Below are 19,374 nucleotides of genomic sequence, written 5' to 3' on the forward strand. Positions count from 1 at the left end.
TCTCCTGAATGACTGGCACTTCTAAGCTTTTGAATGAAAGACATTACTATGTTCCAATCAGGGCCATAAATAGCCATGCCCCCAAAATAAACATGTACTAGTTGGTTAATATTATATTATCTTTTTTAAAATAAGAATTTGGGGGGCTGGAGTTGTGGCTCGGCAGTAGAGCACTCGCCTAGCAAGTGAGGGGCCTTGGGTTTGATCTTCAGCACCATATAAAAATAAATAAAATAAAGGTATTGTGTCCAACTACACCTAAAAAATAAATATTTTTTAAAATAAGAATTTTCACTGCCTATTATAATACTTCACATAATTAAAAAAAATTATCCTGATGCCAGAAAGATTTCAATGCATTATGACATCGAATAAAATGATGACAGACCCTGTTGCTAGGCAAAATATTTTACTTATCAATAAATGCACCAATGCTTTTGTTCCTTTTATTTTTTCAAGGACTATATGGAAACCATGAAATTAATCATATATTTGGGAGGGGGAAATAAAGTAAAGGGAAAAGGAAATCAAGGTGGGTATTGAGTATTAAGGGGAGAGATTACTAACTTCATTTTCTAGATAGAAAAAAAGAAGAAGAAAAAGAAAAAAAAGAAGTGAAAATAAAAAGCTATCAATCCTGATAGTACAACTTCAAAGTTCACTCTCTTTCTATTGCACCATACCATAGGGCTCAGTGAACTACTTATAGGAATTTCATAGAAATGGACTCAAAGTGATTTATAATATACAGGCCAGCTAAAAGATGCATAGGACAAACACGCTGGAAGTACAAGCCCTGGAGTCTGCACTAAACAGTGGCCCTGTTGTTTTGTTCTTTTCTATTACTTACTCAATGTAACCCAGGTGAGCATCTGCCCAGTACAGGAGATCATTGGTGTAATCGATGGTGATGGCATTGGGCCACTCTAACTTGGTAGAGATAATCACAGACTTATTGGATCCATCCATGCCCATTCTCCCAATGTACGCACGGTAAGCCCAGTCTGCCCAGTAGACATGCCTATAGGAGCAAACAGAGGGTCAGTCCCTGAAGCTGAAGGAAATCAGTAGCCAAAAGACACAGCTTTTCTCCCTTTAGAGAAATGGAGTTTATATCCCACAGAGCCTCTTAGAAAGGGAAGAAAGCTAACAGAAAATAATCTAGAAGAGATAAAAGGGGATGAGGTACAGGAAATGCTCAAGGAAGAATGATTAACTGTGGACTTCGGTGGTTTGACATGGAGAGTCCAGGAAAAAAAAATGTTTCTTTTACCACAGTATTCTTTGCATGCAACCAAAACGTGTAACTTGGAAAAAAAAAATGAAAAGGTGTGCCATGGCAAAAATAACAGAATAGCAGATAAGGATCACTTGAACAAGCCATGCTTCTACCCATTATACTAAACCATTTACCAGGTAGGAAAAGCAGAAGACAAATCCCAGCAAGATACTGGCCTTGAGAGAGCCATGTGAACAGCCTTTTTGATAACAGAGGCGGAATAAGGGCATGAAAGAAGAGCCCAAGATTACAGGGAGACAATACCCATATTGAGGGTGAAGGACAATTCCTCTGGGATTATCAAAGCAGAAAGTGTTGTTGGCATCCACACAGTGCTGGGCCAGGGTGCGGCGGTATCGACCTTCCAGGTCAGAGACGAAGAGGCTATCTAGGTGGGCATCCACCCAGTAAAGCTTCCTGAAATAGAGAGCGAGGGGTTACTGACAGAATCACTTGGTTCAGCCTCCCAATTTCCTGTTCAAGCTTCCTGAGAATCACACAGGCAGCTGTTAGAAGGCACATTTCCCAGGCCAAAAGAAGGTGGGAGGGAGTCTGAAGTTAACTTTGCAGCAATGAGGCAATGGAAGGTACCAGAGTGTCTGCTACAGTTCCCACTTTCAGGGGATGTCATGTAGGGAATTCTGAGGCCACACCTCACAGCAGGAGTCTGGTTTTATCTCCTTCCTGCGGCCAAAGGCACCTTCTCAGGCAGTGCCAAGGTTTACAGGGTGGGGAAGCAGAAACAGGTGCCATGAATTACGGTTTGAATGGTGTCTAGTGTGCACAAAGGAACTCTGAATTCTGACACCCTTGATGCAAAGGGGTACCTCGCCCACCATGGCCTAGTCAGACTAGACTGGCAGAATGAGTTTCTTACGCTATGATGTATTTTACTTAATCGAACTTAAGAAGCCTTGGCAATGTATTAGAATCTGTTAGGAACTTCTGCCTCAGGGACGTTTCAGGTCTGAGTGTATTGCTGTTCAATAAAACCAATTTATTTTCTGTAGAACAGGTGTTTGTAATCAAAGAAGCCTGGACTTTGGGGATCTGTACACCATCCAAAACTGATGCAAATTGTGTAAGCACAAGTAGGTAAGTGCTTTTATCCATCAAGGGGTCCAGGGTTTTCATCAGAATCTTAAAATATCCCAAAAGATCAATATTCCTAGAATTGGAGGGTCATTTAGGATCTAATAATCAATACCAATTGAACAGAGAATGGTCTTCTTCTAAAGGGCTTAAATGCTTCTTTGCTTGACATAAGCCCAGTCCAACTGTGCTAGAGGCCAGAACAGCAGCACCCTGTTCTTATGAGGAGGGATAAATGAATAAATGAACATGCCTTGCCAATTAAGACACTTGAGTAAGTCCCAATGAGTGAGGTGACCCCAATATACATCTTGGATTCCATCATTGTAGTGGCCAAGAATAGCAATAATAGTGGTAGCTATATATTGAATACTTACTAAATGCTAGGCCCTAGACTAAGAAATTTTTTAAGACATTGTATTATTTAAGATCACAGCAACACTGAAATGAGATACTATTATTCCCATCTTCCTGATGAGACTGCAGAAGCCCCAGTGTTATATAACTAGTAAGTAGCAGAGCAGGAATTCAAGTCCTCGTAGATTGGCTACACTCCATCACAGGGCACTTCTACTCTGTTGAGGTTCCTGCATTTCCATTGAGTTCTCTTCATTCCATAGTTGAAAGACTGATCCTGTGATCAGACGCTTGGAGAGAACATGAAGACCTTCTCTGTCTGCACTACTGGAAATATTAAGAAAACGAAGAGCCAGCACTATCTTCCAACATGCATAGTGGTGTTTTTAAAAATCAGTAGCTCAGACATTATTACCCTATGTACATATATAACTATATGGCTGGTGTGATTCTATATCATGTACAACCAGAAGAATGAGAAATCATACTCCATTATATATGATGCATCAAAGTGCATTCTACTGTCATGCATAACTAATTAAAACAAATTTAAATATTAAAAATAAATCAGTAGATCAAGTTTAAAAGCTTTGGAAACTAAACAATCTCATATTGGCTGTGCACTTTTGTATTAATGTTGGGGGAAAATGTTTCTAATTTCAATGTAGTTCCTATCTTATGTCTCCTACCAATGCAAATGTGACTTCATGTTTTAAGGACTATTTAGCCTGGCTGTGCTTCTTCCTGGACTTTTGAGAAAAGGTGTGGGCCATTTTCCCCCAGCCTCACTCAGATTTCCTTGCTCTGTCTTCCTCACTACCACACATAGAAATAATTCTCCTTTCTGATCAAGAACATGTCACAGTAGAGAAAAAAAGAGCTGAAACCCAGACGGAAATAATATTCTACCAGTTTGGGGGGGAGAGGGTTAAATGACAGTATCTTTGAGTTATAGTATTATTTTCCCCTGCACTGCAGCAAATGATGGGGACAGGAATTGGACCATGGTTAGTTCTGTTCCTGTAAATCATTAATCACTATGGTTTTGGACATGGAGTAGAGCCATATTCATATTCATGCTGTCAATGCTTCATACATTATTCAGCAAGAACTTAGGAGCACGTCTGGCAGGCCAGCTGCTCAGGGAGAATCGGGCACCAAATTATCCCTCTGGTTTTAGGCCCTTTCCCCTGAAGATGGCCACAAGGCAAGGAGCCACCTGGAGGTCTGGACTGACTGCAACTAGAATATTTACATTAGTGCCTATAGCTTCATGTCTATTAACCACACAGTCAACTGGCTTATGCTTCCAAGTATCTAACAGACTCGATATGCAACAGAGACATTAAGAAGTGTGCCTGATCATCATCGTCCTACCTTGAAAACCCTCAGTCTCTAGAAGAACTATCTCAAAAGAAAAGCATTTCAGATCAGCCATCCTCTGCCTCATGACGAACCCAGATTTGGGAATGACTAAGCATTGGAAGCAGGCCTGTGGACTCCAGAACAGCAAGGGCTTTGCCTGCCTGTTCACCTCCAGGTCCCCAGTGCCCACCATCACACCTGGCAAGGAGGAGGTACTCAGCATATTTAAATGACTGAATGCACCAATGAATGTGAGGATCAGTCCTTAATATCATCTCCAGTTAACTGAAGGCCTACGGATAACGGGGTTCTTTCCTCCCTTGTGATACCCTTCTCCATAAAAGTAATATCAGAAATTCTTACAATCACTAAAGTTCTGTGGTATCCTATTTGAGTATTAAGTAAAAAGCAGAAAAAAACATGCAGAAGTATTAAATGCATCCACATATTAACACAGGTTGAAAAGATCAATTCCCTATCCAGATAAAACACAGTAGTTTCCTTGAAATTTTTAACTTTTAAAAAGCTCAGTGTTTCCTTACCTGGCAACCCAGTCAACAGCCAGACTTTCTGCAGCTGGTAGTCTGTGGCTTATGATTGTCTCCCTGTTTGTCTTGTTCAGAAACATCCTCTCGATGACTTGCCTCTCTCTATCAATCCAGTACAATCTCTTTTCTACTCTGTCAAAATCCAGTGCCACAACATTGCCCAGTCCTTGTAAAATGAGCGAGTAAGAATAGCCATCTACAGTTAAATTTCTCAAATAGTAACGGTTGCTAAAAATGAGATAGGGTTCAATGTTACTGTTCTGCCGACAGGTCTTCCCATCTGGCTCACGGATGTAGCCTGGGGCACACTTGCAGATGTAGGAGCCTATCACATTCTCACACTTCTGGCTGCAGACATAGGGCGTCTCCTTGCACTCATCAACATCAACACAAGTCCGCTTGTCAGACATAAGCTTGTAGCCAGGATGACAAGAGCAATAGAAACTGGTTAGGGTATCTGTGCAGTTGTGGTCACAGCCACTGATGGAAGGATCCTGGCACTCATTAATGCCTGTAGGTAAAAGACAGTTGTTATTATTATTTTGATATAAAAAATGTCAGTACTGTCAACATTTCTCCTGGCAATATCAATTCTTAATGAATCATGCCAGAAGACTGTCAATGGGGATTTCCAAAGACCATGGGGTGATTCTAAAGCCACTATTTTTTCAACTTTCTCTCCCATTTAATCCTTCAACTGTGGTTTTCACACTCAATACTAGTAACAAAGGTAGCTGACTTCTAGTGCTGTGCTTGCCAACCTCTCATTAAACAATAGTTTTAAAAATAAAATGGCAGGAGAAAGGAGGACAGAGGGTCCTGCCTAGAGTGTAGGCAAAACAGAATCCCCTTAAGGAAGAGGGGAAAGGCAGATTTGTAATATCCCCTATTTCAGTGATGGGATAGGCACACCCAGGCCATTCTCAAGCTACCAGCTTGCCACCACTGACTACAGAGTGGCAAAAAGTTATCACCATGTGCCTCTCACAGGACAGCATGAGCATGGGCATGAGCTCATCACCAGGAGCACCACAACAGTAGGTGTGCCTTGGCTGGTCCTGTGACACATGGCCAAGCTCACTCAGAAACCATCTGCAAAGGGAGGGGAACAGGTGCTTATTAATTCTCTATTCAGCCAGGAGCCACAGATTAAAAATTACTTCATGTGCTAAAAAAAAAAAAAAAATCAGACCTTATACTGCTGCTAATTTACCAGGTAACACTAAGCAATTCATTTCATATCTACAGGCTAAAGTTGTATTATTTGCAAAATAAAGAGGTTTTACATGATCAACCAGATTTGTTCTGGTTATAAGAGTAGATGTTTACTACCTTTGGAAGAGACCTCATGAGATCAAACTAAAATTTTACATTTGCATTATGTACAATTGAGAATTTGGTTTTGGTTTCAATAGGCACAGCAAAATTAATTAAAGCCTAATGAGAATCTAACCAAATTAGGACTAAATATAAGAAAATTCTCTTAAGAGTTTTGGTATAAATATCTAAAAGTAATAGGTGTTATTTTTATTTATTTAATGGTTTTTGAAACTTTTGGTAGAAACTAACAGTAGTTTTTCTTGTATTAGAGCAAATAATTAGTTTTTGCATTTTTTATGTTATACGTATGTATTCCCTTCTCTAAATTTCCATAGCACTTTCTCTCTGAGTTTCTCTGTCTAGGGCTTGATTTTTATGTTAAGAACAGAAACCATATTATATATTCTGGGTCAATTAGGCAATGCACTTAATGACCACTGATAGCGAATCAGGGGAAGAAAACAAAATAAATAAAAAGATATGACCTTTCTTTCAAAGCATTTGTCTTTGATTAAAGAGACAATGCCAGCATACAATGCTCCTGTGATCAAACCCCACAAACAGGAATTCAAGATGCTGCTAAGCAAACAGTACCCATTTTGTAAATTCTCAACTGGTTTGCTTATGGTGGTGGGGTAAGGAGGAGATTAAAATTCTCCTATTGAGCACCTGAGGACAAAACTGAAGAGCCAGCTAAGCAGTCCTAGCAGAGAGATGCTTCAGGCAATACGTCATTCCAAGGGTCTAAAGATAATCAACACTGTTCATTCTTGGGCACCTTATTCAGCAGACCTCTTAAAAAAAATGGCCTGAATATTTGTTCATCTTCTATTCCCTCTAATGGTTGCTTAACTCAAGAATTATCTCCCAAAATATGGTGGTGTGCCTGTCTTGCATGCCAGGAAATCTTTGCCTTTTGATATCAAAGCCACAAGAAATTTTTGGAAATGTGCACACAGAAAACAGATGGTAAAGTCCTGGTCAGTCTTGAAGGACTGAGAATCCACACCAAGCCATTAGCCGCCTCTGTCCTTTTGGTAAGTTTTCCGCTGTACTCACCACAGCCTTTCTCATCACTGTTATCGGAACAGTCATCCAGGTGGTTGCAGACTTTCACCATCTCGAGGCAGTGCCCATTGTCACATTTGAACTGATGAGGCGGGCATGTGGCTTCTGGGGTGTGGCACAGGTGCTCCAGCTCATCAGAGTTGTCCCCACAGTCGTTCTCCTCATCACAGACATAATCCTCATTAATGCAGCGCCCATTCCGACAGGTAAACTGACTCTCACTGCAGGTGGGGTAGGAGCAGCCCCTCTCATCACTATAGTCACCACAGTCGTTGCGCCGGTCACACCTGTGTGAAGGGACCCAGAGTGGCTGACAAGACTCATCTCTCATCCAAGTGTTTCTTCTCTATCCACCTGAATGACAGCTTAAGCTTGATCATTTCAATAAGATGGGCAATGACTCGGTCCCCTTCCCTCCAGAAACTACATCTTCCTCACCAATAATATGTGGCATTTGTACAGCATGCCCAGGTGCTACCATGAGAAATGTGAATCTAGAGCTTTTAAAAAAAAACCCACATTCATCTTTTCCCCTAGTTGATAGATTAGAATATTCCTCAGATAATAAGATAGCTTAATTGCACAGTCAATATCCCAGTGACATAAGTACCCATACCCAAGTGGAAACTCAAAAGGGTGAGTATTGTGTATATAAAGGTTAAGATCATTGGGTGTGTCTGCTAAGAACATGTTCTCTTCCAACTAGAATCATATTTGCACTAGCAGTCCTATTCATTCTATCCTTCCATAGTCCCATGGCCATTTATCATGAGATATGGGCCATTAAGGTTCTGGGAAGGAGGGAAAATTAGTAGATTAACATGAATATTGGCAAAGGAAGAAGGCCTATTGTAGTGCTAGAAACTATTTGGGGACCTAACATTCCCAGGCATGAGGACCATATAGTTCCCTCAAGTGATGTGAACCAAACAGGACTTTCTTCTCCACACTATTCCAAGATCCCATAAAAGTCATGATTACTAAAGAGGGTTCTGCTGACAACAGCAAACTCATCCTAAGTGTAAAGGAATTTAGAAAAGGACAGACAAAACTCATTTTGATAATTCACACAACAATTTACGATAGAAGGCCCAGGAGCTGGAGGCAGAACATTGCAAGACCTTAAAAGGCACGGAAGGTGAATGTGATCAATCTTACCAACAACCTACAATCAACTTGCTAATCGCAGTTGCCATCCACAGACCTAGGTCCCTGCCAATGTGATTAACACCACAACATATGCATGGACCTGTGAAGAAAGCCAGGACCACAGCACACTGACTCCGCCCCTCTTGGCCTCGTGGGAGCTATTATAACTCATTTCTGAATGCTTTGAGACACCAATGCTTTCCTCTCTCTAATTCCAGCTCAGGAGGGAAAGTCAGGTGAACAAATCACCATGATTTTAGGCACAATTGTGTGTCATTACTCCAGTGAGCTGCTCAAAACTCAATCTCAGGCAGGTGCTTTGGCAGCATTAGTAACAAGCCCAGGAAAACAGTCAACAGGAAAAATAATCCCATCCAGCGTACCAAATGGGGGAGCACACATTCTGCCAAGCAAGCAAGAAGATGCACGTTAACAGGACACTTGGAGGCTAATGGTGCTCCAGACACACAGAAGTTCAAGTTATTTTAAACCCTATAGCTCAGGCTTCCAGGCATATGGGATTTGGGGTATTGGTTTTTTGGTTTTTTTGGTTGTTGTTGTTATTACTCTCATTGTTTTTCCTGTTCTGTTTTGCCATATCCCTGGGCAAAAGCAATTTGGAAATTTCAGGGGGAAAAGGATAGGAAGGGAGAGAAATAGGAAGAGAGAAGGGAAGGAGGGCAAGAGGGAAGAAGAAACGGAAAGATGAATTAAGTCAGTAGAAGTCTTTTCAGGCAGAGATAAGTCATCTGGGAGATCGTAGTAAGAACAAAGCAGAGCTCAGAATGCTTAGAAAGGGAGCCAAAAAACCCCAGAGTCTGACCAAAATTAAGCCTTTTTAGAATTCTATTCCATAGATTTTATGCCTAGGTTTTCAGAATATATTAATATCTAAGACTAATGATATTAACTATTTACTGGATTCAGAACCAAAGAGAAGTATAACATAGTACACAGGTAGGGAGAAAATACAGATAAAAGAAGATTAATTTCACCATAAAAAGCAATCCAGAGATTACATCAGTTAAATACAAACAAAGCATGTTGAATGCAGTTTCACTACAAAATGAGACAGTTCCCTACTCCTGAATATCTTCTAATTGTCAATGAAGAAATTCTGCCCGTTTGGCAAAGTCCACTTGGTCCTCATCAGGGATGAGACATCCTATAGAGCACATTTTCTACATAACATTTATTTACTTTAATCATTTCTAATCTTTGATCATCATGCTAAGCCCCTGCTTCATTTTCAGCCTTCACAGAACATGACTTAACCTTCTCTTCTTCTCCAGGACCCCATCATAAACATGCAATTTACACCACACTGTATCCCAGATGCAAGTCAGCACCTATTGATGGACATCTGCCACTAAAGCAAATAGCCCCAGAAATTCTGTTGCTCCAGTCCTGGGCCTGCTTCCTCTAGCTTGCCATCTCCTTCCCCAGCAGGATATAAGCTGACAGTTCTGAAGCTCTCAGTATGCCTGTGAGGCCTTTAACCATCCATGGCACATGCAATATCTTTCTTAGCTTCCATTCCATGTGTCTAAATGCCTAGCATATATTTTCACCTCAGGAAATCCTACGACATCAAACTCACCTCCTCTGCCCTTGTAAAAACCCCTTTCTGGGCTCGCCTATCTTTATTAATGCTCTTACTATTTTTCTTGTCCATCAGGATTACCCTTCCTTCTATATCCAAATATTTGCTAAATGGGGGTGATACAAGTTTGGGGTATTAAGAAAATATAAATCACTTGAAGTGGCATATTTGAAGAAAGTGCTAATAGGATACACAATAGGATATTACAGGAGTGACCCCCCAAACTGGCGAGCTATGAGCTAAATCAGTTTGACCCACAGAGTATTTTAAGAATTTAAATATTTGGGGGGGGGGACATTTAAAGTCAGAATATTTTGCATGGAAATCCAGATTTCCAACTTTTCCTTTAAAAACGAGCATCAGAAGATCTGGCCCCCTACACTCCTGCATGCTGAACAATGTTTGCAGTATTCAGCTAGAACACACATCTCAGTTCACTCCCCACCCCCGCCTCTCCCTGTTGTCTCCTTGACCCTGAGCTAAGTGCCAAGCTCCATTTATCATCATGCTTGCACTGTTATTTTTCTTATAGCTGAGACAGGAAAGTGAAAAATTTTTGCTCCCATGGTCTTACTCCAAGTGGAAAATGAAGAGGGTCACTGGCTTTGAGAAAGAACTTTCTTACATCAAGCCCAGTGCATTCATCTCCCTATCTCTGCGCAAGGCCACATGATAACTTTCATGGGTGCTACACACTTTTGCCTTCATGGGCCCCTTTATCCATAAAATTATTTGATAGAAGGGCAGACATGTTAATATTGCATGTTAAAACGCTCTCTTTGACCAACGTTATTCTTTTTTTTTTCCTTTTGATTTCAAAGGAATCCAAACATCTTCTTGCTGTGGGTTCTAAGTACTGTGGCTACTGGGCTTCATGGATAAGTCAACCCTGACCCTCAGGTATTTGAGGTTTCTGGGAGATTTTTCCATCCCCAATTCACCTGTATGTTGATCGGATGCACAGTCCATTACTGCAGGTGAATTCATCTCCAGAGCAAGATCTCCTGGTGCAGTTCTGATGCTCATCAAAGGCATCAGCACAATCCGCATCGCCATCACAGACCCAGGACTGGGGAATGCATTTCCTGGCTGGAGGTCTGCTATTTACACAGAAAAACTCGGAACTTGAGCAGTTTTGAGCCTCTGAAACCAAAGCACACAAGTATCAGATGACAGTCTTTACAAATAGTCCGTTCTCTTGCTTATGGTACTGAACACTCTGATGGATGAAAGAAAATGGGAGGAAAGCAGGAAGACTAATCATCTGGCTACAATAATAATAGATCATGACATAAGTACCTCCAAAAGTCCCGTTTTAATTGCTTTAGACTCTGGATTTTTCAAAAGAAATCAACATAATAAAAGACCTCACCTAATTTTCCCTAAAATTAACAGAAGATCATATTTTTCCCCTTAGGCTTCAAATATTCTCTTCCATTGTATTAATTGGATACCAAATGCCTTAACATTTTGATAACATTTTTTAGTTTATAAGAAGTATTATAAATACAAAGTGAGATAGGTTTTTTGTTTTGTTTTGTTGTTTTTTGTTTTGTTTTTGTTATTGGTACTGGGGATTAAACCCAGTGGTGCTCTACTACTGAGCTACATCCCCAGCCCTTTTTATTTTTTGAGATAAGGTCTCACTAAGTTGCTGTCCATCCTCTTGCAACAGCCTCCCAAGGACCTGGTTAGTGAGATAGGTATTTTTATGACAATTCTACAGATGGGAAAATTTAAGCTTAACATGGCTAACTAGATGGCTCAAAATCTGAGAACGAGGAGAAAGAGCTAGTGCTTCAACTCAGGTCTTTTTTCTCCAAAGATAGTGCATCTCCAACTACATTATAGCAGCTACCCCAAGTAGAATAAGGGTGAACAGGAGAAATATGTGTCAATAAGAGCTGTCAGAAACCATGACACTGGGAAGAAAGAGATGTAGACACAGAATTGTTAGCGTCTGCAGAATAAAAGAATGTTACCCAAACCCATTGTTGATTCATGAGGCAAAAGAAGAAAGGGGAAAAGTGTTTGCTACAGTCCATGTACCCACCTCAGAGAGAGAGAGCATTTGAGGAGCATTTGAGAGCATTTGAGGACCACCCCCAAGTCATTTTGTATAGGGCTAATGTCAAATACAAGAATCAGGAAGCCACTGCTCTCATTGTTTTACCATGGAAAAATACCCTGCTAAGACACCTCAGATAAGAACTTCCAGCTTTGTTAACAAAAGAAAATGGTGTTATGCAACCCACTGAAAACAAATAATTGCAATATTCTATGAGTGTGCAGTCAATTAAGCAGGAATGTGCCTGACAATCAGACCTTCCAAACCCAGAAGAATGACTGTACCAGTCCCTCGAATGCCACTCTGCAGAAGATGTGACTGGCCTCACTCACCACATTGGTGTCTCTCATCTTCATCACTCATGTCCCCACAGTCATTGTCACCATCACAAATCCATTCTTTTGGGATGCACCTGCCACTATCACATTTGAACTCTTGACTTGAGCACGTTCGCTCATGGTGTGCTAAAAAGAGTTAAGAAGCAGTCTCAGTGAAAACAGTGGCTACTGTACACACCTAACAATTATTATATCCTGTGCAGATCCTCAAAACACTACGTGCCCTTTGTTTTCTGTGTAAGGGGAAAGAAACCTGACAAAGAGTTCTGGTTAACACTCTGTAACCACCAGCATTAGAACTCACACCTCGGAGAAAAGAGAAATAGAAAACAATCTGCATTTAAATGTAAAACTATGCTAGTGGCGCTAAGAAAATATCCCCCAAATAAAAAGTTTTATATGTGATAGTATTTATATACATATGTGATAGTATTTACCATAACAATATTAATAATAGGAAAAAAGTAAACTCAATTCTTAATAATAGAGGCAGTTAACTCTATGATAATATAACCACTCAATGGAATATTATATGTCATAACAAGGGAGTATGAAACTATACAACAAGGGTGAGTAAACTTTTTCTCAACCAAACAGTAAATATTTTAGGCTTGCAGGCTACATGGTCTCTGTCACACTTACTTGACATTGACATTGTGCAGGAAGCAACCATGGGCAATATGTGACTGCAGTCTAATAAAACTGTCTATAAAGATGGACAACTGGCCCACAGTCATAGTTTGATCACTTATATAGCAATATGATTTATCAACAGATTAAAAAAGCAGTCTCCAAATGCAAACAAGGTACAATGGCTTCCAGGAATACAACAAGAGGGTCCCTCAAAGTTCATGGGAAGCTCAGGCAGCTGGAGAACTTCACCCCAGAAGCTTCACTGACAAAACAGAAAGAGTTTGTGTACCTACGGTGTGCTCCTTCTGTGTGTGTGTGTGTGTGTGTGTGTGAAGAGTCCAATCATTTTTGCCTCTTCCCAGTCTTATGAGCCAGAACTCAGCCAAATTCAGAAGTTCCAACTGAGAGTCAACGAAAATTAAACAACTATAAACAGGCACTGTATTAGAAGCCTAATCTCATTTTATCAGCAGCAACCAGCGACTTCCATATTCTGGTCAGCAACTTACACATGTCTTTAATGAACATCTGCAGAACTGTTGTGGCATCCCAGCTGGGAGCAGGAGCAGGGAGACCTAGTGTCCTGCAACATGATTCTACTCTGCATGTGAAGTGGTTGAAAGAGACCAGAGTTCTCTAGCTGCACCGTCTGCTTTCAAGCTCGTTCACTCTCTTACCACAAGAGGCAGGTTCATCGGAGCCATCGAGGCAATCAATTTCTTCATCACAGTACCAGTATGATGGAATACAGCGCGGGGGAGATGTGCACTGGAACTCACTACTGGTGCACGTGTGAGTGGCTGGGGGAGGGAAAGAAGATGACAGGTGTGAACAGGCACAGCATGGGCCCATCAGCCTTAGCAATCTGCCTGTACCTCTAAACTGCATAACAGCTGCTGAGAAACAGAGGCTGGGACCTGAGAAACAATGGGCTTTTATGTGAGCTTTGCATGGGGAGGGAGGAGTACTGGAGATAGATAGAAGGCAATATGCCCCAGTTTCCTAGAATTTCCATTCCAGATTCCAGAAATCCAAAATATAAATTCTATTTGATAGAAATACCAAAGAACTGTCTTTGTGATACATAAAATAAATCATGTAAAATACACTAGTTTTATTTTTCTGCTATAGTAGGAAATTAAACAAATTCTACTGAAGTAATTAAAAGCAGTGGGATTTTATCTGAGTTCACCCCACACACGTCTTAACCATGTTAGACTATGATTCGAGTTAGTTCTCATCGTCTTTATTTTTATAATCCAGAACTTTTATTTGAGAAAGCAGGAGAGTCTGCCAAATGTTTAAACATTAGTTCTCTTCTCAAGTAAACTTAGATGGCTTTGATCGGATGTATTCTTAAATACACAGGCACAAACCTGAATTAAGTCTTGTCATTCTTCTCCTCTACAAGGCTCTCTTGCTTTGGCCCAAGAGGTTTGATGATTTGCCAAGGAAATATTGTTAGGAAAACAAGGTCCGTGAAAGGTCAGCAATAACTCCAATCTGCCAAGCCGTCTCTAGTGGCTGCATCCTGAATTTTGCTTCCTTAGGTTGCTCTTAATACAACTGATTCCTGTCTCAGACGATAGCCTGGCCTAGTATAATCATGCCCTATGGTTTGCTTGGGAGAGGACCAGTGACCAGAGTTTAACTACAGGGAAGGACAAAATTCTAAGTGATACTACATAGCTTAAAAATGACCTTCTAATTTGTCTTAATAAACAAAGTTGCTAAATAAAGCTTCCTGAAATTAAAATATTAAAAGGCTATAAAAATACTTTCAGTTACTAATGGCCACCACCATCATATTTTGACTAAATAGTAGGAGTTTAATATGCAAATCCTGCCTGGAGCTTCAACACTGGGAAAATGGCTTTCCAATTGTAGCAGGTCTCTGGAAATATTTGGGGGCTGGGCATTCAGGCAGGGCATAGAGGGAAGGGGTTTCTCTTGCCCCTCCACCCACATCCTAGAGCAAGTGTCTTCTGCATCTGCTCATAAACTAAACTTGAGATGATAACTGAAAAAAGTACAGATACTCAGGTTCTATCTTTGCTTCAGCTCAAAATGTGCACCTCCAGAATCAGGAAATGAAGCGATTTTATCATACTCACTGCAATAAGTGGGGTTTTCATCACTCATATCTCCGCAGTCATTGTCGCCATCACACAAGTACATTCGAGGAATACAAATGTTTGTACTCTGACATTTTGTGTATCCAGACTGGCAAGTGCGATCAGCTTGAAAAGGACAACCAGATAAACATTCGGAACACATCCACCAAATATACAGTATCAACAATATCTATGCCAGCAGAACTATTATAGACTTCAAACCACAGGAGGGGATTAGAGAAGCCCAGTCCTTGACATTGATGTTACCTACAGATTATCTAGTGAAGAGATACTGCCAGCTGATGCTAAACAGGGAGCCAAATAGAGAGCTGAGGAGAGAAGGAGAGGTAGAGGCTCAACTCAGCTAAACCATGGCATATCCACACAACGTAGCAATCTGTAGCTATAAAAATAATGAAGCTCTGTAAGTGGATACACAATGGCAGTATGATCTCCAGGATATATTGTTAACAGTAATAGAAGATTACCTTTTGGGGGAGGGGGAGAAGAAAAAGATAATTATACAGCTTGAGTGTCCCTTTTCAGAAATGCTTGGGACAACAAGTGTTTCAAATTTTGACATTTCTGGATTTTGGAATATTTGCACATATATAATGAGATATCTTAGGGATAGAACCCAAAGTGTAAACACTAAATTCATTCATGTTTTCATACAGATAGCCTGAGGCACTTTCATGCAATTCATTATGTGGAATTTTCTACCTGTGGTTCATGTCAGCAATTAAAAAGTTTTAGATTTTGGATTGGGGTTGCTCAGCATGTGTCCGGGTATGTGTGTGAGTGTGTGTGTGTGTGTGTGTGTGTGTGTGTGTAGTGAGCAAAAGAGAGAGAGATGTTTCTATTAAAAGCAATAATTATTATGAAAAATAAACTAAAGAAAATCATCACCCCGTGGGAAGATTGAGATAGAGATGACAAAACTTCCGTAAATGCACCTTGTCATAGTTTTAACTTCAGAACCACGTACCATTATTTTGTACAAACAAAACAATGTAATCAAAGTGAAAAAAGAAAAGTGATTCTTAAAATTTGGCAAAAATACAAAGGAGGCTAACTGTAAAACAAGTTGATACTATAACCCTACAAAGAAAAAAAATTCAAATGTGTTTAAAAGCAGTATATTGCCTCTATGTCATGGGGCATAATCTAAGAATAAGAAAGACCTTGCATATATTTATTGTTATAAAATTATTTCTGTGGTTATAATAATCTTGAAATTATTACAGGCATTTCAAAATTATTGCAAAATATGTTAATGTCATTAAGAACCAAAATTTTAAGCATAAGAGAAAGGATGGATTTATAAATTTATTAAGTGAACAATCTATAATCATAAATTTAAATGATAAATACAAATGTAATATTTTTTTCTTAAAAAAAAACTGTATTTCCTAATTCTGTCCACCGAATAAGCCTATAGACAATGAAAACCCAGTAGGAAGGGCATTCAACACTGCAATAATTTCTAAACACCAAAAAAAAAAAAAAAGACGGATGACATCTCCTTGGATAAGAGGCTAATTGCTGGTCTGGGACAGAAAACGTACAAGACAAAACAGACTATGCTATACAAGGCCAAATGGGGTCACATCAAAGACAGAGAACTAACTTGATAGAACTTCAACTGGCCTAAAATAGGACATTCAGATACCAAAAAAAGAATAAACATGGACATTGTATTGAAACAAATATGTAGATATCCTTGAATTCAATAATATTAAACAAACATAAACTTATTGTTCACTGATCACCAACTCCTTACTCTGAAAAACCGACAAATGGAAAGAATTAAGCAATTCACTGTGCAGATTGTAATTACCATTAAATGGTTGATAAAGAAAATTTATTTTTAAAGAAATAAATGGGGAGCAAAAATAGAATTTTACAATGTCCACTTTGGAACATAATTGATTTATGCAATGACCATTCCATTCGTGGGTACTAAAAGCACTGGGTGAAAAGTTGATGGGAACTTGGTAAGGAAAGACTCAGGATGACACCTGGGTCCACCCATGTTACTGTCATGCAGAATGGGACAAGCAAACATTCTGTGCCTCATGATGTGATATAACAAGAAATGCACAGCTCCCCAGAAGCACTCCTACCCAAAGAGTAGACCCTAACACAATCAAACCTCTACTCTAAATTCCATGCACAGAAAATAAGAGGGATGAAATTAATTCAATGGACCAATTATAGGAGTAGTCAAATTCAGAATGTGGGATATTTCCCAGAAAAAATCTGCCAATTTTTCTTCCAAATCAGTGACCAAAAGGATGGAATTGTTGTGACATAAAAGTGATTAAAGAATCAAAAAATCAATGTGCAGATCTTGTCTGAATGTTAATTGAGCAGAATTAACAGTAAGTAAAGGTGAAAAAAATTTGAATGTAGACTGCGTGGTCAAAGATATTAAGTAAGTATTGTTGCTTTTTCTAGGTTTCATAAAGGCACTGTAGTCGTTATGGTTTTGATGTGAGGTGACCTCAAAAGCTCATGTGTCAGAAATGCAAGGTTTAGAGGTTTAATGATTGGGTTGTGACAACCTTAACCCAATCAGTGAATTAATCCCCTGATAGGGATTAACTGAGTGGTAACTGAAGTCAGGTAAGGTGTGGCTAGAGGAGGTGGGTTCCTGGGGTGGGTCCCTTCTATGGACTGAGACCTCTGAGATCCCCCAAATAAACTCTTCCTCCTCCAATTGTTCTTGTCAGGTATTTTAATCACAGCAGCAAAAAACATGACTAAAACAGTAGTTGTATTTTGAAATGTCTTTATCTGTGAAATCCATGTTGCTTAAAATTCTAGAAAAAATGGGGAGATAGGTGAAACAAGGTATGTATGGCTGATAATTGTTGAAGTTGGGTGAGGGGTATGCTGTACTATTTTTTTTTTTTTTTTTTTTTGGTATATGTTTGAAATTTTCATAGGAATTTTTTTTTTTTTTTTAAAGCTTGCCTGGCATGTGCTAGGCTCTGGGTTCTATCCACCAAAAAAAAGACCCAAATAAATACACTAGTGTATAGAATAGCTCTTATCTACAAAGCCACAAAACTGGTTTATCACAGCCAAACTAAAAATATCATACTAGAACCTACATTCTGGATCTTTTGTCTTCCTAAGATGCTAAGGTACAGTTCAAAAATCAATTCACTACAAAGCTATTTCCCAGAAAAACTAAAGAGGAAAACTATTTTAGTCAACATGGTATAATATAGTTTTTTTGCACAACAAACATTAACCACAATACACTTAGGCAATAAATTTTGCAAAGATTTTTTAAAAACAACAAAAAAAAATTTATCAAGAGGATCTGTAATCTAGCAGATTTGTAAACCAAGGACAAAATATTCAAGATTAAAATATTCAACAATTGCATGAACCCACCAATTTAAGTGAATAAAAAGGAGGTAGAGTTGTGTTTTATAGAATTTAGTGCACTATATCAAAAGGAAACTGTGTTTCAGAAAGCCTTTGTTTTTATGTAAAAATTTCAACTCTAAGACTTGACATTCGAAAATACAGGAAGTACTAAAGTTAGACTTACGGCAATTTATCTCATCTGAAGTGCTGTTATCATGGCAGTTATTTATGCCATTGCAGACGAACTCGATGGGTATGCACCTCCCATTACCGCAGGTAAACTCTGTGGTGTCATCGCATTTCCTGTACAGACACCCGGCCTCGTCACTGTTGTCCCCACAGTCATTGTAGAAATCACAGCGATAGCCATATTGGACACATCGCCCGTTGTCACAGGTGAAAGCCGTAGGCAGGCAGGTGTGAAATGCTGGGTGGGGAGGGGACATCAAAAGAAAACCTCTAGATAAAAGCATCGTTCTAGTTTCTAAAACACTACAATAAAATAAAATGGACTCTCTGAGTTTACCTTCCCAGGCAAATATGGCTGCAAATCGGACTGCATGCCAAGCGAGATAACACTTTAGTCAGATTAAGCAAAAATAATGTTGTATGCCTTTTTTAAACAAAGTATTGCAAGAAAAAAAATCAAAATCACTCCAATTCTCTACAATCTCAATTTAAAAGTTTATGTCGGTCACAGGAAAGCATTTAAATACAGTTTATTTGGGGAAAACAAAAACTCCTAGCCCTTACATGGTCTGTTAGGGAAAGGTTTCCAACCTTCAACCTCCCTGATAAATTTTCATGGTCTTCCTCATTCAATTCACATGACAGCTGAGGACTGGGAGTGACTTCAATAAAAGTATTGCATTAATAAACTTTGGGCTATGATAATTAATAACAATCACATATTAGATTTCTCAGTCTTGGGATCTTATCACACCCTATGCTAAGCGTTTTTATTATGGCTCTCTTGCTCCTCACAAGAACCCTAGTGATCGTTCTATTTTACAGATGAGCTGTCTGAAGCAAATAACTTTCCCAGGGCTATATAGA

General features: G+C 39.4%; 1 protein-coding gene across 2 annotated transcripts in view; it reads right to left on the reverse strand.

Annotated features, from left to right (window-relative positions):
- The window catches only part of Lrp2 (LDL receptor related protein 2), a 197,621-nt gene that overhangs the window by 41,893 nt on the left and 136,354 nt on the right, over positions 1-19,374 (reverse strand). For both annotated transcript variants that reach the window (XM_046447392.2, XM_046447391.2), the window contains exons 44-52: positions 18,503-18,745; positions 14,935-15,060; positions 13,498-13,620; positions 12,182-12,313; positions 10,723-10,924; positions 7,021-7,316; positions 4,636-5,152; positions 1,544-1,696; positions 851-1,021 (exon numbers count right to left, since the gene is read on the reverse strand). In XM_046447392.2, the coding sequence (XP_046303348.1) occupies positions 851-1,021; positions 1,544-1,696; positions 4,636-5,152; positions 7,021-7,316; positions 10,723-10,924; positions 12,182-12,313; positions 13,498-13,620; positions 14,935-15,060; positions 18,503-18,745 (1,963 nt within the window). The remainder of the gene's footprint in view (positions 1-850; positions 1,022-1,543; positions 1,697-4,635; positions 5,153-7,020; positions 7,317-10,722; positions 10,925-12,181; positions 12,314-13,497; positions 13,621-14,934; positions 15,061-18,502; positions 18,746-19,374) is intronic.

This window comes from Marmota monax, unplaced genomic scaffold (genome assembly GCF_021218885.2).
Source record: "Marmota monax isolate L192 unplaced genomic scaffold, Marmota_monax_Labrador192_F-V1.1 WCK01_AAM20220418_F8-fsc00007, whole genome shotgun sequence".
Taxonomy (NCBI): domain Eukaryota; kingdom Metazoa; phylum Chordata; class Mammalia; order Rodentia; family Sciuridae; genus Marmota; species Marmota monax.